Source organism: Zeus faber, assembly GCF_960531495.2.
Source record: "Zeus faber genome assembly, chromosome: 9".
Lineage (NCBI taxonomy): Eukaryota > Metazoa > Chordata > Actinopteri > Zeiformes > Zeidae > Zeus > Zeus faber.
Window position 1 is genome coordinate 1,793,473 of NC_137197.1, and position 23,893 is coordinate 1,817,365.

Here is a 23,893-nt window from a genome sequence, read left to right on the forward strand (position 1 = left end):
GGAGTCAAACCAGCAACCCTGGACCGGAGGACATGGTGGAGGAAAACACTCAAATTGGGTCCAGAAATGATGATTCTGTTCCACAGATCCAACAGGAAAACACTATCGCTGCTCCACGTCCTGAGGGTTGAGTTACAACACTGAGTGGTAACCTAGCAACCAGGGAGTTAGGTTCCAGGGAGAGGAGGAGGAGGAGGAATGAGGGGGAGAGGGAGGAGAGGGAGGAGAGGAGGGGGCTGGATTCTCCAATGAATGTCCAGTTCAATTCATTGTAAATGTGATAAATGGCAGTTTAATGAGTCACATGGTCACACACACAGGATCAGTCTGGATGTTAAAAAACCTGCTGAATAAAGTTTGAACACAGCGACACCTGCTGGACAAGCACAGGATGGACCCGTCCATTTGATTGGACGATGATATTAAGATTCAAGATTCCAGAGGTTATTTGTCACATATACATTCAGTCATACATATACAGTACATACAGTCATAAATATACAGTTCATACAGTCATACATATACTATATGTATAGTATATAGCTGTCAAGCTGTCAAGCTGAAGGAGCTAGGATTGAATGCTCCGCTGTGCACCTGGATCCTGAACTTCCTCACAGGCCGCCCCCAGGTGGTCAAGGTGGGGAAGTACATGTCAAGCTCCCTCACCCTGAACACAGGATCCCCCCAGGGCTGCGTCCTCAGCCCCCTACTGTGCTCCCTGTACACACATGACTGTGTGGCCAGGTCCAGCTCCAACACCATCATCAAGTTTGCTGACGACACCGTGGTCGTGGGCCTGATCACCGACTGCGATGAGAAGGCCTACCGCGAGGAGGTGGCTGACCTGTCACTCTGGTGCCAGGACAACAGCCTCCACCTGAACGTCAGCAAAACCAAGGAGCTGATTGTGGACTTTAGGCGTGGATCACAATCGAGGACGCACGCGCCCTTGTGGATTAATGGGACTTCTGTCGATAGGGTGAGCAGCTTCAGATATCTGGGAGTCCACATCACAGAGGACTTAACATGGACTGTTCACACAGACACTCTGGTGAGAAAGGCGAGGCAGCGTCTCTACCACCTCAGGCAGCTGAGGAAATTCCGGGTCTGGGTGAGGATCCTCAAATCCTTCTACTCTGGAGCAGTGGAGAGCATCCTGACAGGCAACATCACTGCCTGGTTTGGGAACTGTACTGCCCAGGACAGGCGGGCCCTGCAGAGGGTGGTGCGTTCAGCTGAACGTACCACTGGAACTACCCTCCCCCCCTTGCAGGAGTTATACACCAGGAGGTGTAGTAGCAGAGCTGCAGCATCATGAAGGATCCTCATCACCCCAACAACGGACTGTTTCAGCTGCTGCGGTCAGGCAAGCGCCTCCGCAGTCACGCAGCGAGAACAGAGAGACTGAGACGGAGTTTCTTCCCTCAAGCCATCAGAACTGTCAACGCTGACCTCACCAGGGGTCCTAACTGAGCCATGCACTAGGCTCCACTACCTACTGTACTGTATGTAGCATACTGTACCGCATACTGTATCACTGTTCAGGGTTGTTCGTGATGCCGTATTGCTGCGCCGTACTGTTGTATACTGTGCTGTATTATCCCAAACACTACCTCACACTATTCACATTCACATGCCACTTTAATTCACATGCCACTTTAAATGCACATATCTGTATATACAAAGACATATTTATTCTATATATTTTTTATCTTATTCTATAAGTATTCCACTTACTGTATTACGTTTTAGGAGTCAGTTAGTCGGTCTATTAGAAAGGAATTTTCTACTTTTTATTTTATTTTATTTTTGTACTTTTTCCTAGGACTTATTGTGTGCTATCACTGGGTGCGTTGCATTACATTTCACTGCATATATGTATGGAAGTATGTATATGTATGTGACAAATAAAAATCTTGAATACTATACATTCAGTCATACAGTCATAAATATACAGTACATACAGTCATACATATACAGTACATACAGTGAAATGTCATGAACTTCTAATCAGGGACTTAACAATGTTGTCTCTACCACAGGGACACCTAGAGAACACTTGAGGAGCGTTTTGTTTTGACCTAAGAGGCATCAGGGGGAGCAGCTGCCTCACCATCTCAGAGAAGCTGGACCCAGCACGACTGTGTGGGGAGACCTACCCTCGGAAAATCCAGACTAGAACCTTTGACCGTAGCCCTGGAAGGCAGCGTCTGAACCATCATGCCGCCAGGTCTCCTTCACACCCAGCCCTGGTCTCTAGGTGCTTCCCTTTCCCCTTGAGGTGCCACCTTTCAAAAGCTCACCTGACATTGAATCCTCTAGTCCTTGATAATGTTTTCTCTAATGTACAGGCCACCTAGAGGGCAAAGCAGAGTGCCCACGCTGACCCCTGTCCACCCCTGAAAGCACCTACAATGGACATGTAAGCGTCAGAACTGGACTATGGAGCAATGGTAGAAGGTGGCCCGGTCTTCATCATGTGGATGGGCGGGTGCATGTGCATGGTTTACCTGGGGAAGAGATGGCATCAGGATGCATTCTGGGAAGAAGACAAGCCGGTGCTGGCAGTGTGACGCTCTGGACAATGTTCTGCTGGGAAACCTTGGGTCCTGGCATTCATGTGGAAGTTGCTTTGACACGAACCACCTTCCTAAACTTTGTTGCAGACCAAGTTCACCCCTTCAGGGCAACAGTATTCCCTGATGGCGGTGGCCTCGTTCAGCAGGGTAATGCGTCCTGCCACACTGCAAACACTGTTCAGGAATGGTTTGAGGAACACGGCAAAGAGTTGAAGGTGTTGACTTGGCCTCCAAATTCCCCAGATCTCAATCGGATGGAGCATCTAGTGGATGTGCTGGAACAACAAGCCTGATCCATGGGGGCCCCACCTCCAACTTCCAGGACTTAAAGGATCTGGTTAGTGCAAAATATTGTCGTCAGCTCTCACCAGTAGAGCAGAGACGGAGAGAGCAATGTTATTAGAAACAGATTAACTTTATGAATAAGCATTGCACAAAAGAACAACAACAAACAAATCCATATCCACACGTGGATGAACTTAGAGTTGAGGAATTAGGCTGCAGTGCAGGGTGTCTGTGTACGTCTCAAAACAAAGCTAGTAAATCCATGTGTCCGCTCCATACGAGAAGATGAAACATAAGACACATAAGACACTGGTTTATCTCTGCGGTTCCTTCGACCTCCTTCCGTCATGGGATTGCACCCCGGGCACAGTCCAGTGTTTTCCTACTTCACCGTCGATATGCTTGGAATATGATACACTGTGAATATGATAAACACTGTGAATATGATAAACATTGAATATGATAAACACTGTGAATATGATAAACACTGTGAATATGATAAACATTGAATGATAAACATTGAATATGATAAACATTGAATATGATAAACACTGTGAATATGATAAACACTGTGCATATGATAAACATTGAATATGATAAACACTGTGCATATGATAAACATTGAATATGATAAACATTGAATATGATAAACACTGTGAATATGATAAACACTGTGCATATGATAAACATTGAATATGATAAACACTGTGAATATGATAAACACTGTGAATATGATAAACATTGAATATGATAAACACTGTGAATATGATAAACATTGAATGATAAACATTGAATATGATAAACACTGTGAATATGATAAACACTGTGCATATGATAAACATTGAATATGATAAACATTGAATATGATAAACACTGTGAATATGATAAACATTGAATGATAAACATTGAATATGATAAACACTGTGAATATGATAAACACTGTGCATATGATAAACATTGAATATGATAAACATTGAATATGATAAACACTGTGAATATGATAAACATTGAATATGATAAACATTGAATATGATAAACACTGTGAATATGATAAACATTGAATATGATAAACATTGAATATGATAAACATTGAATATGATAAACACTGTGAATATGATAAACATTGAATATGATAAACACTGTGAATATGATAAACATTGAATATGATAAACATTGAATATGATAAACATTGAATATGATAAACACTGTGAATATGATAAACATTGAATATGATAAACATTGAATATGATAAACATTGAATATGATAAACATTGAATATGATAAACACTGCATATACTTGGGAAGCTGTTCCACAGCATGTTGTAGTGATGTTGTCCATAGTAGTTGCTGCTCAGTCCCTCGTGAGAGAAGAACACTGGACAGGCCCCGGCGGCGTGTGTGGTAGTACTTCTTCACCTTCGGGGGGAAGTTGCTGTTACAGAAGCTCACATCAAAAGAATAGACATGGTAACAAAGTATTCAGAGTAGAAAATACAAAAAACATGCACTGAAAGTTAAAATGTACTGACCAGAGTCAGTAAATATATTCATCCATACTAGAAGAAGAAACACGTGGTTACAAACACTGCAGCTAAAATGATTGAAAAGGTGTTTGACGATGTTGTTGTTGTTCAACATATGAATCTGAAAAAGAGTTGATTTTACAAACAGTTCGTGGTCGATTCCTTTGACGTCATGTTCTGAATATTATGCTTTTAAACCAAAAGAGGCTGCGTTGGCCGGGAATCGAACCCGGGTCAACTGCTTGGAAGGCAGCTATGCTCACCACTATACCACCAACGCCAGTTAGTTGCACCCTCGACGTCAGAGTAACTACACTGTTACACATTATTATTACACACGTACACATTATTTTTATTTTTATGTTCGTGTTGAGCTGTTTATGACTTGTCTTTTATTTCTGAATTGAATTGTTGTATTTAGTGTGTAATGCTTACTCTCACTCTGTACTTCTTGTTGTCTTGCTGCAACACCGGATCAATGATCAGGTCCTCAGCCCCCTACTGTGCTCCCTGTACACACATGACTGTGTGGCCAGGTCCAGCTCCAACACCATCATCAAGTTTGCTGACGACACCGTGGTCGTGGGCCTGATCACCGACTGCGATGAGAAGGCCTACCGCGAGGAGGTGGCTGACCTGTCACTCTGGTGCCAGGACAACAGCCTCCACCTGAACGTCAGCAAAACCAAGGAGCTGATTGTGGACTTTAGGCGTGGATCACAATCGAGGACGCACGCGCCCTTGTGGGTTAATGGGACTTCTGTCGATAGGGTGAGCAGCTTCAGATATCTGGGAGTCCACATCACAGAGGACTTAACATGGACTGTTCACACAGACACTCTGGTGAGAAAGGCGAGGCAGCGTCTCTACCACCTCAGGCAGCTGAGGAAATTCCGGGTCTCGGTGAGGATCCTCAAGTCCTTCTACTCTGGAGCAGTGGAGAGCATCCTGACAGGCAACATCACTGCCTGGTTTGGGAACTGTACTGCCCAGGACAGGCGGGCCCTGCAGAGGGTGGTGCGTTCAGCTGAACGTACCACTGGAACTACCCTCCCCCCCTTGCAGGAGCTATACACCAGGAGGTGTAGTAGCAGAGCCCGTAGGATCATGAAGGATCCTCATCACCCCAACAACGGACTGTTCCAGCTGCTGCGTCAGGCAAGCGCCTCCGCAGTCACACAGCGAGAACAGAGAGACTGAGACGGAGTTTCTTCCCTCAAGCCATCAGAACTGTCAACGCTGACCTCACCAGGGGTCCTAACTGAGCCATGCACTAGGCTCCACTACCTACTGTACTGTATGTAGCATACTGTACCGCATACTGTGTCACTGTTCAGGGTTGTTCGTGATGCCGTATTGCTGCGCTGTACTGTTGTATACTGTGCTGTATTATCTCAAACACTACCTCACTTTATTCACATGCCACTTTAATGCACATATCTGTATATACATAATTGCCTATTCCATATACATAAGCATATTCCCTCTATCTATTCCATTTTATTTCATTTCATTTTATTTTATTCTATATATTTTTATTTTATTCTATAAGTATTCGACTTACTGTATTACGTTTTAGGAGTCAGTTAGTTGGGCTATTAGAAAGACATTTTTCCTAGGACATATTGTGTGTTATCACCGGGTGCGTTGCATTACATTTCACTGCATATATGTATGAAAGTATGTATATGAAAGTGACGAATACAAATCTTGAATCTTGAATCTTGAATGATGTACTTTATTATCTGATCTCTTAGCTAATCTAGATGACGTCAGCACCGTGACAGGGTGTCCAGCAGTGACGACGTGGATCAACTCGGGCGGAAGCGTTGATCACACACCTGGTTCCCAAACCATTGAACACGCCGAGCAGTAGTCGAAAAAGAATACAAATAAAAACAAAGAAAAGGATAGAAAGACCTTATGTTTGTGTAGGGTTATGGAGCGTCATTTATTTATAACTTGTGCATTTCTTCATTTTAAATGTTTTGTTTACAGACGCCTCCAACGGACTCCGCCATCCGGAAGTGACGTAGGCCAGTGGGCGGGGTCTAGTTTAAAACGCGCCCCGCCGCCCGGTTCAGTCCGTGTCGACGCGCTCACTCTGCGCCGCTTTGTCCCGGCGCGACCGGCTCGTTCCAACGGCTCGGAGCGCGGAAGCGATGGCGACAGAGGCAGCGGGCTCCAGGCCGAGGAGGCAGAACGTCGCCAGCATGTGGAGGAAGACCCGACAGAGCCAGCCCAGACGGAGCTCCCACAGCCGTGTAAGCAGTGCGAGTCGCGGGGAAGGAAGGCGTCGGGCCCGGGGTGGATGCGTTAAGGTGGAACCCGTGAGACCAGCTGCTCACAAACGCAAAACAAACACGGAAACGGGAAAAAAGTCCACATTTGGTGCTTGATTGAGTGGTGGAAAGTAACAACAAAGTACTTTTCGTCTGCTAAATGTAATGTAATTTTCAGCACAAGTACTTTTTTAAGTGCTTACTAAAGTATGTTCCGTTTGGGAGACTTCGGGTTTTTACTCCACTACGTTTCACGGGAAATGTCTACACTGTTTTACTCTGTTCCAAAAGAAAGTCAATGTCATACAACGTATAAATATACCAGAAAAAAATCCTTGTATATGTAAATGTACCCGGCGGATACATTTACAACAGATTCTGATTCTGCGTTTATAAATGACTGTTTTGACAAATATTATTATATCAAATAAATAATATTACATAAAAAGTACTTTTGAAAGAGTAGAAATGTCAATGTTTGACTTTAGTGATTTTGTTTCAGGGTATTTTAACTTCAGTCAAAGTACTTCTTCTGCCACTGCTGGCACATTATAACAAACAGCCGTTAAATGTGTTAGTATTCTGCATGTTCTCCTCTACATGCTGTTTCATTGTTGGTGGCGGGGTCCGCCACACGCACAAGAGAAAGGCAATCGCAGTGAATTAGCTAACGCAGCATAGCTCCTTGTGGAGTTGAACTCTGGGCCGAGTGTCATCCACCACCACAGAGGATCTGATGGATTTCCACTTTAAACTCAGTGTTTTTGTGAGAGAAGCTCAGTTCTGTGCTCTGCGTCCTCCAGGTGGTTCTGGAGAAGGTTCTGGGCATCACCACCAACAGCAGCGGCCTCACGTGCGACCACACCTCCGGGCTGACGGCCTACCCCGCAGGGTGAGCCCCACCGGTCCTGGTCCGAGGACCGGACCTTCACCGAGCTGGGTCAAAAACCATATGAGGCGTTTTAGAAAAGCATCAGTGTTGTCGTCTGTAGATTGACAGGAAGGTTCTTGTTGCAGGTGTGTCATTGTTCTCCTTCATCCAAAGAAGAATAAGCAGAGACACATCATCAACACGTCAAGGTGAACCCGGTTCTTCTGCAGAATCAGTCGGTTCTGACCCAGGGCTAGTCGTCGCTTCTCTCTAACTCTGTCTTTTGCTGTTTCTCTCCCAGGAAAACAGTCACTGCTCTGGCTTTCTCTCTCGATGGAAAGTATTTGGTCTCTGGTGAGGTGAGTGGTTCAACCCGCTAGTTGTACCAGTGATAACTGGTTAGTATGGAATCCCAACTGGGTCAAAAAGGGACCTTTCAGTGACCTGCAGGGCCTTACGTGTGTGTGTGTGTGTGTGTGTGTGTGTGTGTGTGTGTGTGTGTGTGTGTGTGTGTGTGTGTGTGTGTGTGTGTGTGTGTGTGTGTGTGTGTGTGTGTGTGTGTGTGTGTGTGTGTGTGTGTGTGTGTGTGTTAGAGTGGCCACCTTCCATGTGTGCGTGTGTGGGCCGTGGCTGACGGAGCCCAGCTGGCTGAGGTTCAGTGCCACCAGTACGGAGTCTCCTGCGTCTCCTTCTCTGCAAACAGCAGCTGCATCGTGTCGGTGGGACACCAGCACGACCAGACGGTCAACGTGTGGGAGTGGCAGGTACACACGTGCACACGCTAAGCTAAGCTAGCTGTGTTATAGAGAGCTGTGAACCATCTTCCTGTCGTGTGTGCAGAAGGGAACGGTCATCGCCTCCAACAAGGTCTCCAGTCGCGTCCTCTCGGTCTCCTTCTCGGAGGACAGCAGCTACTTTGTTACCGCCGGCAACCGACACGTCAAGTTCTGGTACCTGGACGCTTCAAGAGAGAGACGGGTAGGAACACCTGTCTCTCTTGTTCTCTCTCTTTCTCATTGTGTCTCTCTCTATCTGTCTTTTCAAACTGACTTCTGAAGATCCACAGCTAAATGTTGGAGTTTAGAACGAAGTTGAGTCTGTTTGAAAGAACTTTGTTTGGAGTTAGTTCACCAAATGCCAGACTAGAGCTACCATAGCTACCGGGGGGATGTTTGGGCTGGCCACATGACGCTGCCATGACCTTCAAACCTCCCAGGTGAACAGCACGGTGCCCCTGATTGGCCGCTCGGGGTTGCTGGGAGATTTCAAGACCAGCCTTTTCTGCGGAGTGGCGTGCGGGCGGGGCAAGATGGCCGACGTCACCTACTGCCTGAGCGGCTCTGGAACGCTGTGTCTGTTCAGCAAGGGCAGACACCTGGAGTCCTGGATTGACCTGAAGGTCCGACCTGCTCTCCATTACACCACATATGTTTGGCTCCAACTTCCTGTGGCTTCATTCCACTTCCTCCCGCTTCCTCAGACGCCTTCCGCTCGGTGTCTGTCCGTCACTGAGCTCTACGTGTTCTGCGGCTGTGCCGACGGCACCGTGCGGGTGCTGAATCCTCGGAACCTGCAGTACATCTCCACGCTGCAGCGCCCCCACTGTCTGGGAGTGGAACTGGCTCCCAGCATTTACCATGGGTAAGCAATGTGATGCAATGTTTGGTCTTGGAAATGGATGAAAAGCTGTTAAGTCAGATGTGGAACCACTTGATTCTGTTCCCACCGCAGGACGGCGCCACCCGCCAGGCCTGACACCGCTTACCCAGACACCTTAGCGCTGACCTTCGACCCTGCGTCCAGACAGCTGACGTGCGTGTACAGTGACCACAGCGTTTATGTGTGGGACGTGCGTGATGTGAGGAAGGTGGAGAAGGTGTACTCAGCTCTGTACCACAGCGGCTGTGTGTGGGGCGTGGAGGTACGTGTGTGTACGTGTGTGTGTGCGAGAATCTGTTGCTGAATTTACAGAATGAGCAACAATGACCGAATATGATTTAAATAAATGAATCGACGGGGGCGGGGCCTGAGGGTGCTTGGATCAGGGTTTTCGGGCCGATCGCTGGAAGAAGTATCGGCTGATACCGATCATGGGGCCAATTTTAAGCCTTTATACCGATCACACTATTTAAAACCAATATCGGCAAATCATGATGGGCGCCTGTTCCATCGGGGCACCTTTAAGCTGCTTTCACACAGGCACTGTAACCCTGAAATGATCCAGACATTACCCTGAGGAGCTGTATGTGTGAACACAAATGTCCCATTCATTTGACCCAGCCAGCACCCGAGTACAATGTCTGTATAATGTCTGATTGAGCGTTATATGTGAACAGAGCAGGTGATGTCCGGATCATTCACAGTGGGCGTGTCGCCTGTTGATGACATCACCATCATACGCCAGTTATGTACCTTTGTGTGGAGGTTGGTGCACGGAGCGTAGCTGCTGCGTACTCCTTTCTGCTTTCTTTATTATTCCTTTCCAGTCTCTCGTTTACATTATGGATACTTCCAAATACATAGAGTATCAATGCCAAAAAAGTCTGTAGCATCGTCCACCATCTTGGGTAAAACTCTGCAGCGTCACTGGGTCATGTCCTGCCTCCTGCACGCTCTACCCTGGCTCCGCCCCTCGTCTAAACCAAACTGAGTATTTCCAGGTGGTGTAAACGCTTCTGACACAGACAATCTCCTTTTTTTTTTTTTTTTTTTTTTTTTTTTTTTTTTTTTTTTTTGCTCCATATGTGAAAGGGAAACTCGGGACAATGTCCAGTCCTGATTATCTGGACATTGTCTAGAGTTCATTTGTGAAGCAGCGTTAGCGTGGCCGACAGAGAGGGAGGCTCTGATTGGCCACTGTGTTGCAGACGTATCCGGAGGTGGGGCCAGGACCAACCACTTCCTGTTTCATCACCTGCTCTTCCGACAACACCATCAGGCTGTGGAACTCTGATGGTCCTCTGAGCCAGGCACTGCCCTGCACCCGCAACCTCTACAGCAATGTAGGACACACACACACACACACACACACACACACACACACACACAGATCATTAAAATGTGTGTGCATGTGTCAGGACCTGCTGAGGATCGTGTACGTGGGCGAGGACAAACAGCACCTGCAGGCGGAGGCGGAGCCTGGTGACATCGCGGGGGCTGATGGGAAATCGGGGATCAGAGTCCTTAGAATCAGCCCAGATGGACAACACCTCGCAGCGGGGGATCACCATGGCAACGTGCGGTGAGCCACGCAGAAAGCAACAACTACCCAGTAAAACCACTTCAGAGGTTATACTTGAGGTGTGTGTGTGTGTGTGTGTGTGTAGGATCTTTGGGCTAAACTTCCTGGATGAGTTGGTGAAGATCGAGGCCCATGACTCTGAGGTTTTGTGTCTGGAGTTTTCTCCCTCAGAGACAGGTGAGTGTGTGCAGCGGCTGCACCTGCTGTCAACTCCAAACCACACACATCATGACCAACCGTAAAGTCCACAACAGGGTTCTGGGTAGCCACCAGCTTCAAACTGATGAGGAACTTTGAATTTCTCGAGTTTTTCAAATGTCATTCATCTACAAACAGATGGGATTGTCTCTCTGGAACACTTTAAATCAAGCTCATGAGTGTTACTCCTGATTTATCTGCATATGGCCGCACTGCTTTGAAACGCTGGTTGACTTGTAAGGAAGGTGTTTCCTCCGCCTCCAGGTCTGAAGCTGCTGGCGTCGGCGAGCAGAGATCGTCTGATCCACGTCTTTGACCTGCAGAGCAGCTACAGCCTGGAGCAGAGTCTGTACGACCACTCGGGCTCCGTCACCGCCATCAAGTTCACCGGTACAGAGGCTGCGGCAGCCTTCTCCATGCCGGAGGCTTCTTCTGTACATTGTGGTTTCACTGAATGTGACACTAAACCCAAAATCCGTACAAGTATAAAGCACTGTGGAAAGACGGACAAGCAGAACCCAGCCTTACTAGTACTACTACAAATACTACTAGTTACTCACTCCACTGGTACAAATACTAGTTACTCATTCCACTGGTATTGGTACTACTACTAGTTACTCACGTCACTGGTACAAATACTACTAGTTACTCACTCCACTGGTAGAAATACTACTACTAATGGTTCTACTCTGTTAATGTTTGGTGCGCAGATATCAAACTTGTTACTGGTGTAAACTATCAAGTACAAGTACATTTTTGAAGTATCTATACTTAAGTGTGTTTATTTTCAGAGACTTATACTCTACTCACTGTCAAATAACTGAAGTTTGTAGCAGTTTTACTTTGAATACTTAACATTTAACAGCAAGTACTTATACCTTTACCTTGAAAGTTCTACATTTCTACAGTTTTCTGTCCTTGAACTTTTAGGAAGTGAAATGTCTGAGTTCTTCCACTAATGCTGTTGAGATACTTCTTCTCTGTCTGGCACCACTTCCTGTCTGTCTCGCACCCTTCCACTCTCACACCACTTCTTGTCTCACACCACTTCCTGTGTTCAGGTGTGAGTCCAGAGGTGAACATGCTGAGCTGTGGAGCTGATAAGAGCATCTACTTCCGCAGCGCAGAGCAGGTCTGAGTAGCAGCACCTTAGAAGTAACATTCAGTGCAATCACTCTGATTCTCTAAAACTGGATTAAAGGGTTTTAAATAACTATGATCATAACCCAGATCATAGTTTATTTCCTATGACTCCTTGCGTTGCCCCACAGACGTCCGAGGGGCTGCTCTTCTCACGGAGGCACCACGTGGTGGAGAAGACCACACTGTACGACATGGATGTGGACGCCACACGCACCCACGCCGCCATCGCCTGCCAGGACCGCAACGTCAGGTGAGACTTCAAAGCGAAGAGGGCGGGGCCGTTCCTGGGAGGGGTTCCGTCTTAAGGGGTAGGGCCATGCCGAGCTGAAAGTTTTGTTTTGAAGTAGAATGTCTTGAGTTAAAAGGCCCCATAACAACACATTATGTAATGACCTAAAGGCTGCAACATTTTATGATCAACATGTAGTAATTCAACACGTGATTAAAACACCAAAATTGCCGTCTTGATATCAAGTTTGTAAGTGACACTTAAATACATGGTAAAGTTCCACTAGAAGGCTCTCACTGACTGAAACAAAAAACATTCTGTGTTAGGTTAGGACCAAATGTGGCAAAATATTAGAAAATTCATTGCTACAGAGAAAATGGAGAAGTTCAGGTTCTTAACCCTGTTTTTCAGTGATTGACTGAAACGCTGGCTCGTGCTGTTGGCATCAACTGCTAGAATTAATATTCATGAATCCAGATGTACGGTACCCTGTCGGCTCCTCGATTCATTTCAGTGTCCATACGTTTTTGAACCTTGGAAACTTGGCCTGGGGTTTCACTGTACCTGTGTTTGGCAGCCAATGGTAAAATCCAGAAGTGGAGTGAAGCTGCTGTTGAGGGATTGAGCCTGACGGTCCCAATGCTGCTTCTAGATCGCTGTGGAGAAACTACTGAATTATATTTCCTAAGGCAAGAGAGGTGATGCTAATGGTTTGGTAGTCAGCACAGTAGCTCCATAGCTAAAAGTAAATACTACAGATATGGATTTGAGATGTATGTTTGGGTAGGACTGAAGTGGCTGTTTTTAGAAAAATTAAATTCTACTGTGCTGGTCCAGTGGTGGTCTGAGGTCTCCTAGTTCCAGTGTTCTTGAGAGGATCTGGGGTCTCTCGGGTTGAGTGGCGTTCTGAGGGCCGCCAAGAAAAGTTGTCACCCCAGGGTCTGGGGTCTCCAGGGTCTATTAGTGTTCTGCAAGTCTGAGGTCTCAGTCCATTGGTGTTTTGAGAGTCTCCAAGTTCCAGTGTTCTTGTGAGGGTCTGGGGTCTCCTAAAGTCTAGCAGTGTTATGAGGGTCTCTCTTCTTCACAGGGTCTATGAAGTGGAAAGCGGGAAGATGAAACGTTGTCTAAAAGGTTCCTCCAGCGATGACGGAACCCTGCTGAAGGTGAGAAGACCTTTTCTTATGTCTTTAGACTGTGCAGGCACTTATCAGACTTGAGTCACTGTCCAAACGGTGTTGAATGTACGCTGACAGCTTCCTGTTCACCAGGTCACCATGGACCCCACAGGAAGCTACTTGGCCACAAGCTGCTCAGATAAAAGCATCAGCATCCTCGACTATGAGAGCGGGGAGGCCGTGGTCACGCTGATTGGACACTCTGGTAACGAAGACTTTCCGCTCCCAACCCTTCAACCTCTGGTGGTTTGCAGTGTGACTATGCTGGGAGGGTTGCATTATGGGTTATCATGTAAGAATATTTTGTTTTGGACTTTGACTGCACGTGGAATCATCACGATACACGTGCAAAACTGTCTAATAAAAGGAAGAATTGAGAGGCGGAAGAAGAGTGATCGCCTGGCAAACTGAAACCATTCGATAGCAAATGAATATCCACGTCCTGTAGAGGAATACCTGCTGGGTGGAATACCTGCTGGATATGAAAAAAAAACAAGTTTGTCTTGCTACTCAAAGCCATTTCATGGCTTGTTTAACGCTGTGAAAAGGTTTGGTGTTGAACGCTGCTTTCCTGCGTTTCCCACAGAGATTGTCACCGGCATGAGGTTCTCTCAGGACTGCAGACACCTCATCACGGTGTCAGGAGACAGGTAAGCCACGGTGCCCAGGACAACCACAGGCTTTCTGTGGATCTTCAGCTGTTGAAGCCATCGTGACTCCTCTCCACCACTCCTCCACTCTGCAGCACTGAGTCTGTTCCCTGTTGTGTGGCTCTAGCTGTGTGTTCATATGGGGCTTGGACTCCCAGATGACCAACACCATGAGGAAGAAGCAAAGGGCCAACCAACCCTGCAAGCAACACATCAGGTGTAGTAGATCACCTGTACCCCCCCCCCCCCCCCGCCAGTTGAGCAGGTCAGCACGTCAGCTCAGTAGATCCTCTTGGTTTATACCTTAATTGAATGCACTCAGTGCCCCCCCGGTAGATGGTACGGTCAGTAGATCCCTCCAAATAATCTCAGCAGTGAAGGAGTCTTGTAGGAACCAACTGATCAGTTTACTGTTTGGTGTCCAGGAGGGAAACCTTCATTGCTGTGCCAAGCGCCTCGCTGCCCCCTACTGAGGAGGAGGAGGATCTTCCTCAGACTCCAGCCAGACTGGACGCTACTGACGGTGAGAGGATCGTTCACCTTTCAGCTCTGAGCAGAGATCCAGTCTGTTGTTCTTGAGGTATGATCCAGTGTGTGTGGATCTCCTGGTGTTTCGTCTGCAGATCTCCCCTTTGAGCCACCGCCCCTACAGAGCAATGGCAAGCTTCCATTGTGGTTCCGCAAACTGGTGAGTCAGGGGTTTTTATTGGTCAGATCTGGGTGTGTTGGCATGTTCTCCTTCAGTCACGTCCTGTTGAATGAAAAGGTTTTTGTTTTGTCCACAAGGATGCCGGGAACTATGCTCGCCCTACTGGGGCCCCGGATGAGTCTCCTGTGGCCCCTCGGAGCCGCTGGACAGAGCCGGCCCCGCCCCTCATCATTCACTACCAGGCCTCTCCGAGCCCCAACAGAAGCCAGGATGAAGATGAAGAAGAGGAGGAGACACTTCACTTCTTCCCCCAGAGCCTGGACAGCCTCCTGGGAGAGGAGGAGGAGGAGGAAGACAAGGTGATCACACTGAAACGCTGACATGGCCTGGACGGAGTGTCATGGTTGGCTGACATGTGGGGAAATGTATGAGTCAATTCATTGATGCATCAAAAACATTACATGACATCATTTAGATTGCCAGTTAGTTAGTCCAGCCTCTGTGCTCCTGTTTCTCTACTCTGGGTGTGGCCACACCCCTCTCTGGGGTGCAGAATATACCAAACCAGAGTTTGATCAGCCAAGCAAATGAATTGTTTATTTTTAAAATGTCCTGAGCAAAGATGGTTATGACTGGTGCTGAATGATGCTGATGATTGGGTTTCTGTTCTGCAGCTTCCAGAAGATCAGCCCAGCGGTTGCCTCATGCCCCCCCCAACCAGTACAGAGCCGCTGCCCCCTGCTGGAGAAAGGTGACCCTTGCAGAATCTCTTATCAAAGGAGAACGTTTAGAAATGCATGAACATATTTGTCTCGGGTTTATTTAATGTGTGTGTGCGCAGGGAGTTTAAGAAGCCGGCTCAGCCTGCAGGGCAGCGTTCTCCTGGGTTGGGGGGTCAGGGGTCGTGTCGGGAGGATCTGAGTCCAGACTCTGCGTGCTGTGACGGTTCTGCCAGGAGCTCGGACCTGCCGCAGGACGGTAGGTCCCACGTAGGAAAACTCTCGGAACCTCACAAACCGGCTTGGGCTGCTTTCCTTCTGAAGTGTTGACACAAACCCTTTCATGCTGTTTATTTCGAGGAATCTTTCAACTGAATGAACTAGTGGGGGTGGTAGCTCAGGCGGTAGAGCTGGTGGTCTAGTGATCTAAAGGTTGCTGGTTGGATCCCAGGCTCCTCCTGCTAGCATGCTGTAGTGTCCTTGAGCAAGACACCTAACCCCTAATTGCTCCTGATGGCTGCGTCCGTCGGTGATTGAACAATTGTAAGTCGCTTTGGATAAAAGCGTCTGATAAATGACTAAATTTAAATGACTAAATTTATTTAAATTTATTTGACTGAACTTCACCATCTGTTCTCATGATGATCATGTTGGAATGGTGATTAACTGAAATGTATTCTCTGCTCTCCAGACACGGACTGTCTCAGTCAGGGAAGCTCCTTCGACAGCTGGGGCCTCGAGGAAGAGGAGGACGGGAGGTGTTTGCTGCAGCACTTTGAGACTCTGACCAGTGGAGGTACGTCACAGAGCTTCAAATTCTGCTCTGGGTTCATTTCAACATTTTCACAAATACACGTATATTCAATTTGGGCCCATTTCCATTTTTTCTGGTCCAGTGTACAAGCCTGAACCGGTTTGATTTTATACAAAGCGACTAAACCGGCGTTTGTCATTATGAGACCTGCTGGCAAATTTAAAAAATAGCCTACATCAGTGTGGTGAGCGGCCACACCTGACCTGGATCTAGGTGACTGGGATCAGGGTGGCTGCATACCTGTTGCTCGTTGTTTGCGCTAACGAGCAGCAGGTAAAACCCCCATCCCCACACACACTCAGGAGAGGAGCCCTGTCATGACAAATGTTTATCTGCTCCTGGCTTGTTCCAGCTGGCCCACTCTCTACAATAAACTGTTGTTAACAATCCCTGTCATCGGTGTGTCTCTGTGGCGGAGGACCCGGAAAACATCACTTGGCGTGTGGTGGCGAAACTGCCGCAATCAGCAACCTGTGCAGACAGCCTTGCAGCGCTAAATCCAACTTGTCTCGCGTTACTAATAAGCAATATGACAACGTAATTAACAGATTATGTTTGTCTATAAACAGACTAACCTGTCGCATTAGTGTGCAACAGGCCATGCCCAATTTAGTGGCGAGACATGAAGGAGATGATATTTCAAACAGAAAAGTTAAGTTGCATGGTTGTAAGAAATAAAAACACAATCTGTCACTCAGTTGTCCTGCTGAATGTGGTGCTGCTTTACGCTCTTCTCCTTTTTTCCACGTAGTGGTGCATTACCGCCACTAACTCGGAAGTGGCTGCTGAGTCAAGTGCGACACCTAGTGGTACAATTCGGTACATGGGAAGCTTTGGGACCATGGCTGTGACCATTCCCTGTGTGACCTTTCACCTTTCAGAGCAGTTTGACACTGACCTGCGACGCCTGCCCTCTCCAGTGGAGCGGGACTTTCTGAACCCGCGATTCAGCATCTCCACGCGCTTCCTGTCCCGGTTCCGGGACCGCGTCCGCTCCGAGGTCTCTAGGTGTGTATCTGGAGTCCTGAATGTGTACATAAATCACCATGGTAACGGCATTATCAGAACCGGGTAGTACTCCTAGAAGCTTGCTTATTGGGAGCGATTACAGATGATTTCTTATTAATTTACGTTACAATCCTAATTCCTGCAACTATAGAATAAGAGTAGTGGCCTACATATCTGACATGCATTTATATTCATAGAAATATAATGTATCATATTATTACATGTATTCTTCTTTCTGTTTGCTTGTTTGTGTACTTCTATTAGTTGCTTTAAAAAATGTGTTTTAGTTGAAGTGTTTAAAATAAACACTTGGGGCTGTCCATAAATAGTCAAGAACAAGAAGACAAAAAGGAGAAGAGTCGTAGTGGAACAAGTTTTTCATTGGTCGGTTTGTCACAGGAAAAAAACCTCATTGGTAGCTACGCCTTGTCAAACTGAACCTCAATCTGTATGGACCTGTGAATGAAACGCTGGAGGGCTTTTCATTTGAAACAAAAATAATAATAAATAAAAATTAACAAAAAGTCTCCTCGCTGGTTGCTCTGGCATATTCAGAAAAATAATGACTGTTTTTGATGAGTGGTTTTTGCCGTTAATTAACAGGCGTCTCGCTTCGTGCACGCAGCGCTTGTAAATAAATGTATATTTTAAAGGCTGGTTATTAGGTTTTGTACTTATCTGTCATGTAGCAGTGTTAACTATGTTAGTTATAACATTCTTTCTCAGCCCTGGAACTCAAACCATTTTCTGATGCCCTAAAAATATCTATTTAAATAATGAAATTCATATCGTAAACGTGCGACGATTAGTCTCCTAATGGCTTGAACTGACTGGGGCTTAGTCACCTGAAAGTTGACTAAGTCGAATCATCGGTTGGATTCTTAAATCCAGCAGTTGTGTTCTTATTTATTTGTCAGTGTGCATCACAACAACAGGATAAAACAGAATCTTACAAAATGCACAGGGATAACATTTCACTGAGGCATTATAAATAAGGGGAATGATAAATATATTTTGATATGTGTGAATGGAACACAGTTCTCCGTGCCCCGTTCCTCCAAATAAAACAAGTAAAACAGCGTGGGGGCGGGGCACGGAGCAACGGGGCACGACCCGTAGACTCCTTCAGATTATTTTCTGTGCATGACGCATGGAGAGGGGGCGGTCGGGAAGAGTCACGGAGGAAGTGGCCCCGTTACACAGGCTTTCCTTCCATACGGTTTCGTTCTGTAAGGAGACGTAAAATAGTCTGAAATAAAATCACTGTTGCGGGCGCCCGTCACTGGTGCACACGTCACTAGCATCGTCTGTACCATCGGAGAGGGAAACACGATTCCACACTCAGAATTCTGAGTCAGGTACAGACTGACTGACGACTCCTACTCGACTAGGAAAGTCTTTGGTCGGGGGCAGCCCTAACTCTAGTATAAATGTAACGTTTGTGTTTTGTTTATTGTGTTTAGGGTTGAATTTCCTCGCCCGATCTCAGAGGAACAGATTGTCTCCATTGACAAAGAGGAGGTATGAAACGCACAGTGGCATTACTGGAGGGGTTGCTGTAGTTACTTTAGTGGCTGTGTACTTCCAGGTGAACGCCACACCCTGTCCTCAGAACCCGACGTCAGGATCTTCTCCGAGGGAAGAGCCACATGACGGTGAGTTCTGCTCCTGGATCCGTGGTGTGGATCCTCCACACTCTGACCTTCTGGAAACTTCTGCTTCCAAGTTTTGCACCTGCGTTCACTTTGATGTACTTGTTCACTTTCACTCTTTATGGATTATGTCTAAAGTTCAAACTCCATCTATATCTGTTTATAATTTGTCTGGTTGATGGTTGTAGAGTCACTCGGATAAATGTGAAACCAAGACAAAACGTCCAAAACTAAATTGTCTCTGTAAGAGTAGGAAGAGTGTTTCCACTCTGCCGTGACCGCAGCCGCAGAGCATCACATCCGTCTGTCGCTCTAGCTCGGTGCTGCCCTGCTGGGGGGCGGCGCTCCTGCCCCGTTACCCATCAGCCCCTGCTGCACCCCAGGCCAGAAAAACGTCGCAGGAAAACCCTGACAATGGTCCGCTGCCGGGCCGGCCTGAGAGGTGTGTGTGTGTGTGTGTGTGTGTGTGTGTGTGTGTGTGTGTGTGTGTGTGTGTGTGTGTGTGTGTGTGTGTGTGTGTGTGTGTGTGTGTGTGTGTGTGTGTGTGTACAGAATGAAATGATAATCTCTGACTTTGTTACAACGAACAACATATAATATTAAAATTTATTTGTTACTGGTGGTATTTAATTTAAGAGGGAAACGGTTTCATAACTTCCAGACAGTTTTAAATGCATCTTCTGACGCTCAAACTTGGACACAGATCATCAGTGTTGTATCTTGGAGTCATTGGGTGTTTCAGGTTTTGCAACAGACGCCCTCATCTATGCTACTGACCCCACTGGTCGCCCCTTTATAGCCACAAGACGCCTTTTCTGCTGCCTCCACGTTGTTGTTGATGACTTTTTTCCTCTTAAGGCCTCGTAATCCCCAGCACTCTATAGGTCTTGCTGAGGGAATGGCTTGCAAATACCCGACTGCCCACTTCGACTGGCATGCACCTAGTCCTCCAACCACTCCTGTGGCAGTCGTCCACCAGCTCCTGGTACTTGGCCCGCTTCCTCCATTCGCTCTTCCCAGGGCACTGTCAGTTCCAGTCAGATGAGCTGTCTTCTGGCCTCAGAGACCAAGATAATGTCTGTGTGATGGAATTTTCAGCTGCCTCTTGTGGTCCACTGTCACCCCCCAGTCTTGTGCTGTGGACAGCAGCCCAACAGAGCAGTTCCTGGGTCTGCTCCTTGGCTTCTCTCCTGCCTTGACAAAGTCGATCCTCCTGGCTGTAGCGTGGGTGTATCTGCTGTCACCTTGCTGATTGCCTCAGCGATGGACTTGAGGACCTGGCCGTGTCTCCAGCGATAGCGTCCTTCATCAGTGCCTTGGAGCAACTGCTCAGGATGTGCTCCAGGGTACCTGTTTTGGAACAAAGGAAACATGCTGGTGTTTCTACTTTGCCCCATGTGAACAGGTTAGATGGACTGGGGAGGACATCGTAAACCCCCTGGATCTAGAACTTAATCCTCTGGGGGTTCCACTTCCAGCTGTCGTGCCAGGTGACAGTTGCTCCATCGCCTGTTCCCACTTCAGCCAGGCACCCTGTTGTCGTGTCGTCACTGTGCTGACAGTGGCGATGTCCAGACAGATGTCCAGAATGTCACTGTCCAGACAAAGTATTACAATTCTAGAATTTGTATCTTTTTGCAGATTCCAGTTGGTGCTTTATTTTTCATTTGTCTTTGATTGATTTGGGAAGAATCAGTTTAAAATCCTCTTCATCTAGGTTCTATTGTTCAAGTCAAACCCTCGAGGTTCTCTCACTGCTCCGTCTGAATGTGGAATCATTCTCTTGGTTCTTTTACTGGATCAGAGCTTTTAGGAACAAATAGGAAAACCAGAAAATGTACCTTTTATTCATTCCATCATAAAAATACAATCTTTTTAGACTTTAAACACGATTGAGACCACACCCGTTCTAGAGTGGCTTCATAAAAGTAGATCCTGTCGAACTGAACACAACAAGAGAATAGATTGAGCTTTAGATTGTTGTGAACGCTGCAGGATTTGGGCTCTTGTGTCTGAAATGGGTTTCAGATGGAGCAGGGTGGATGTAAAGGGGATTTCTGTGGAGGGGGCGGGGCTTCACTGCCAGGCCTTGTCTTTCAGATCCGCTGCAAAGTTTAGCGGCGCTGACGGTATCGAACATATTTCAGTTAAAACCAAACCTCATTTTGTCAACACGGTGGAGGGAATCTGCACCGAACCAATATCTTACACAGCGACTAGTGAAGAAAGGCTCCGCCCGCTGCTCTGAGCTTTTGGGTTTTCTGAACAGATGTTACAGCCAGGACCCTGTCGGCCCGCTCCAGCATCCTGAACTTGGCACCTACAACACCGCTGCACCGGCCCCTACACCACAGCTACATGGGAACCACAGCCAGCTACCATGCCAAAGCCAGACCGGCCCACAAACCACAACCGGGCCTTAACTCCTCCCTCCTGGAGGAGCAGCCTTGGGCTGAGCAGGAGAACCTGGAGAACCGTCCTCTGGCGTCGGAGAACCTGGAGAACCGTCCTCTGGCGACGGAGAACCTGGAGAACCGTCCTCCGGAGGTGGAGAACGCGGAGGACCGTCCTCCGGCGGTGGAGAACGCGGAGGACCGTCCTCCGGCGGTGGAGAACGCGGAGGACCGTCCTCCGGCGGTGGAGAACGCGGAGGACCGTCCTCCGGCGGTGGAGAACTTCCTGATCTCCTCGCCCTCTTCCTCTAAGCTCTGTCGCTTGGAAACGGTTTCCTCGAGCAGCGCCAGCACCTCCCTGCCGCTGGGTGGAGCCAGGTAACGACGCCGCTTTAATTCCTCACTTAGATCTCATTGGTAGTCTTTACCTGAATGAGGAGTTTGTCATCTTGAGTTGTTTATAAAATTCAACTATTTGGATAATTGTAGCTGGTCGCTGTTCTCTATGAGCCAAACATGGCGCTACCCGCTGTGAGCATAGAAAAAACGCACTGGAGTTAAAATTGCAAAATATGACTTATGTGAAAGGTAAATGTGTCCAAGCGCTGTAACCGCTTATGATCTACGGTTTAACCCCTCCTCCTTGTTCTTCCCAGCAACCGGGCTAGGTCTGCCACGCCCCCCACCCCAACCGGCCGGGAGGCACTTCCTGCCGTCGGTCTTCCAGACAGGAAATCTGTCCGGCTGGAGCCAGGTAAGGATGGAGGAGTCTGGTGTAGGATCCAGTCTCTCTGCTCGTGGAGGAAACATGGATGGGTTTTTGGTTTCCAGGTTCTCTGGAGCAGGTGGAGCAGGTGGAGCTCTGTGGGCAGGCGGTCGAAGAGCTGCGACTGTCGCTCAGAAAAGCGCTGGAGCTCTACGAGAAGGTCGGTGTGAACACTCGGTTGAGAACCTGGCGACAATGTTACAACTTTGCGTTGTTTGTTTCCATGGGTGTGTGGGCCGACAGCGCCCCCTGGTGGAGCAAACACCAACAGTCACTCTCTGTGTCTTCAGGTCAAATCGGCGTCTTGGCCGTGTGACCAGGCATCGTCCGTCCTGAAGGGGGCGCTCCACGCCGCCCAGGCCGACCTGCAGTCAGCGCTGCGAGAGGAGGGCGAGGGCGGGGGCGGTGGCGCCCCCTTCAGGACGCCGGTGGACGACAGGACGGTGCAGCTGCTGGAGAGGTACTCTGACTCGCTGCTGCAGATGATGCAGCACAAACTGCAGATGAACGATAAGACATTCCAACAGTGAACAAGTTTCCTCCTGTTCCTAGCTTGCACATTTTGTTTTTAATTCGCACCAATATTTTAAGTTTTTTTTATGCATGTAATATTTCATGTTTTGATCCATTTGTTTTATATATTTGTTTACTGTAAATATTTATGAAGTTTTGGATTCCTTTGTTGCTTTTTAAACCTTGTGAATAAATATACATGTTTCAGACGTTTTGTCCGGGAATTTTTTTTAAAATTTTTTCCCAGTTTGTTTTGATCATTTTCTAGGGATGAATCTTCGACTATTACTTGCTGATGAGATATTGACATATTTTAGTTTTTCTTAGTTTTATACAATCGTCAACTCTAGTGTATTTACAAATGTTTCAACCTTAACTTTAAGAGCTGGTGGTTTCTGCAATGTTTCAAGATTCAAGATTTTTATTCGTCACTTACATATACATACTTTCATACATATATGCAGTGAAATGTAAAGTGCCAAACCACTTAAATTAGAAGTTATGTCAAACTCCTTTAGGCTTTACTGCAATACAGTGATCTATGTAAATACAGTTTGTTTCCTCTTAAACGGAGGAACACATTGTTTTGTCCTTCTGCATTTCAATACTAGTCAGAAATTGAATACACATTTTAATACAGTTATAAGTAAAGTTTTTAATTCCTCTGCTCACAATGATTGAAATAACAATATTACGACTACAATGAATTCATGGTCTCTTTCTTTGTCAACTTGTAATTTTTCCTCCGGGCAATTAATAATTTGTGTTAACCAGTTTTCTAGTGACTGATCCGCCCATGAAAATTGGGTTTTACTTTTTTTTTTTTATGGAAGCAGTACTGACAATAACCAAGAAGAAATTATAGAAATGGAAAAACAAAATGTGTGTGTGTGTGTGTGTGTGTGTGTGTGTGTGTGTGTGTGTGTGTGTGTGTGTGTGTGTGTGTGTGTGTGTGTGTGTGTGTGTGTGTGTGTGTGTGTGTGTGTGTGTGTGTGTGTGTGTGTGTGTGTGTGTGTGTGCTCAGGAGGTAGAGCTGGTTGTCTAGTCATCTAAAGGTTGCTGGTTGGATCCCAGGCTCCTCCTGCTAGCATGCTGTAGTGTCCTTGAGCAAGACACTTAACCCCTCATTGCTCCTGATGGCTGCGTCCGTCGCTGTTTGAATAATTGTAAGTGGCTTTGGATAAAAGTGTCTGATCAATGTAA

General features: G+C 47.0%; 1 protein-coding gene across 1 annotated transcript; it reads left to right on the top strand.

Annotated features, from left to right (window-relative positions):
- The first annotated feature begins 6,539 nt into the window (after window positions 1-6,539).
- On the top strand, window positions 6,540-22,899 carry wdr62 (WD repeat domain 62). The gene is made up of 32 exons (XM_080006960.1): window positions 6,540-6,651; window positions 7,473-7,561; window positions 7,687-7,749; window positions 7,842-7,899; window positions 8,134-8,304; window positions 8,381-8,518; window positions 8,757-8,939; window positions 9,021-9,181; window positions 9,272-9,461; window positions 10,408-10,542; window positions 10,618-10,781; window positions 10,867-10,958; window positions 11,244-11,369; window positions 12,041-12,111; window positions 12,251-12,372; window positions 13,439-13,514; window positions 13,620-13,731; window positions 14,113-14,176; window positions 14,304-14,393; window positions 14,602-14,699; window positions 14,800-14,864; window positions 14,963-15,184; window positions 15,500-15,576; window positions 15,667-15,803; window positions 16,236-16,340; window positions 17,240-17,366; window positions 18,830-18,887; window positions 18,955-19,021; window positions 21,288-21,789; window positions 22,068-22,165; window positions 22,243-22,337; window positions 22,468-22,899. Exons 1-32 carry the CDS (start codon window positions 6,550-6,552, stop codon window positions 22,705-22,707), a joined length of 4,098 nt encoding a protein of 1,365 aa, XP_079863086.1. The 5' UTR covers window positions 6,540-6,549; the 3' UTR covers window positions 22,708-22,899.
- The last annotated feature ends 994 nt before the right edge of the window (window positions 22,900-23,893 follow it).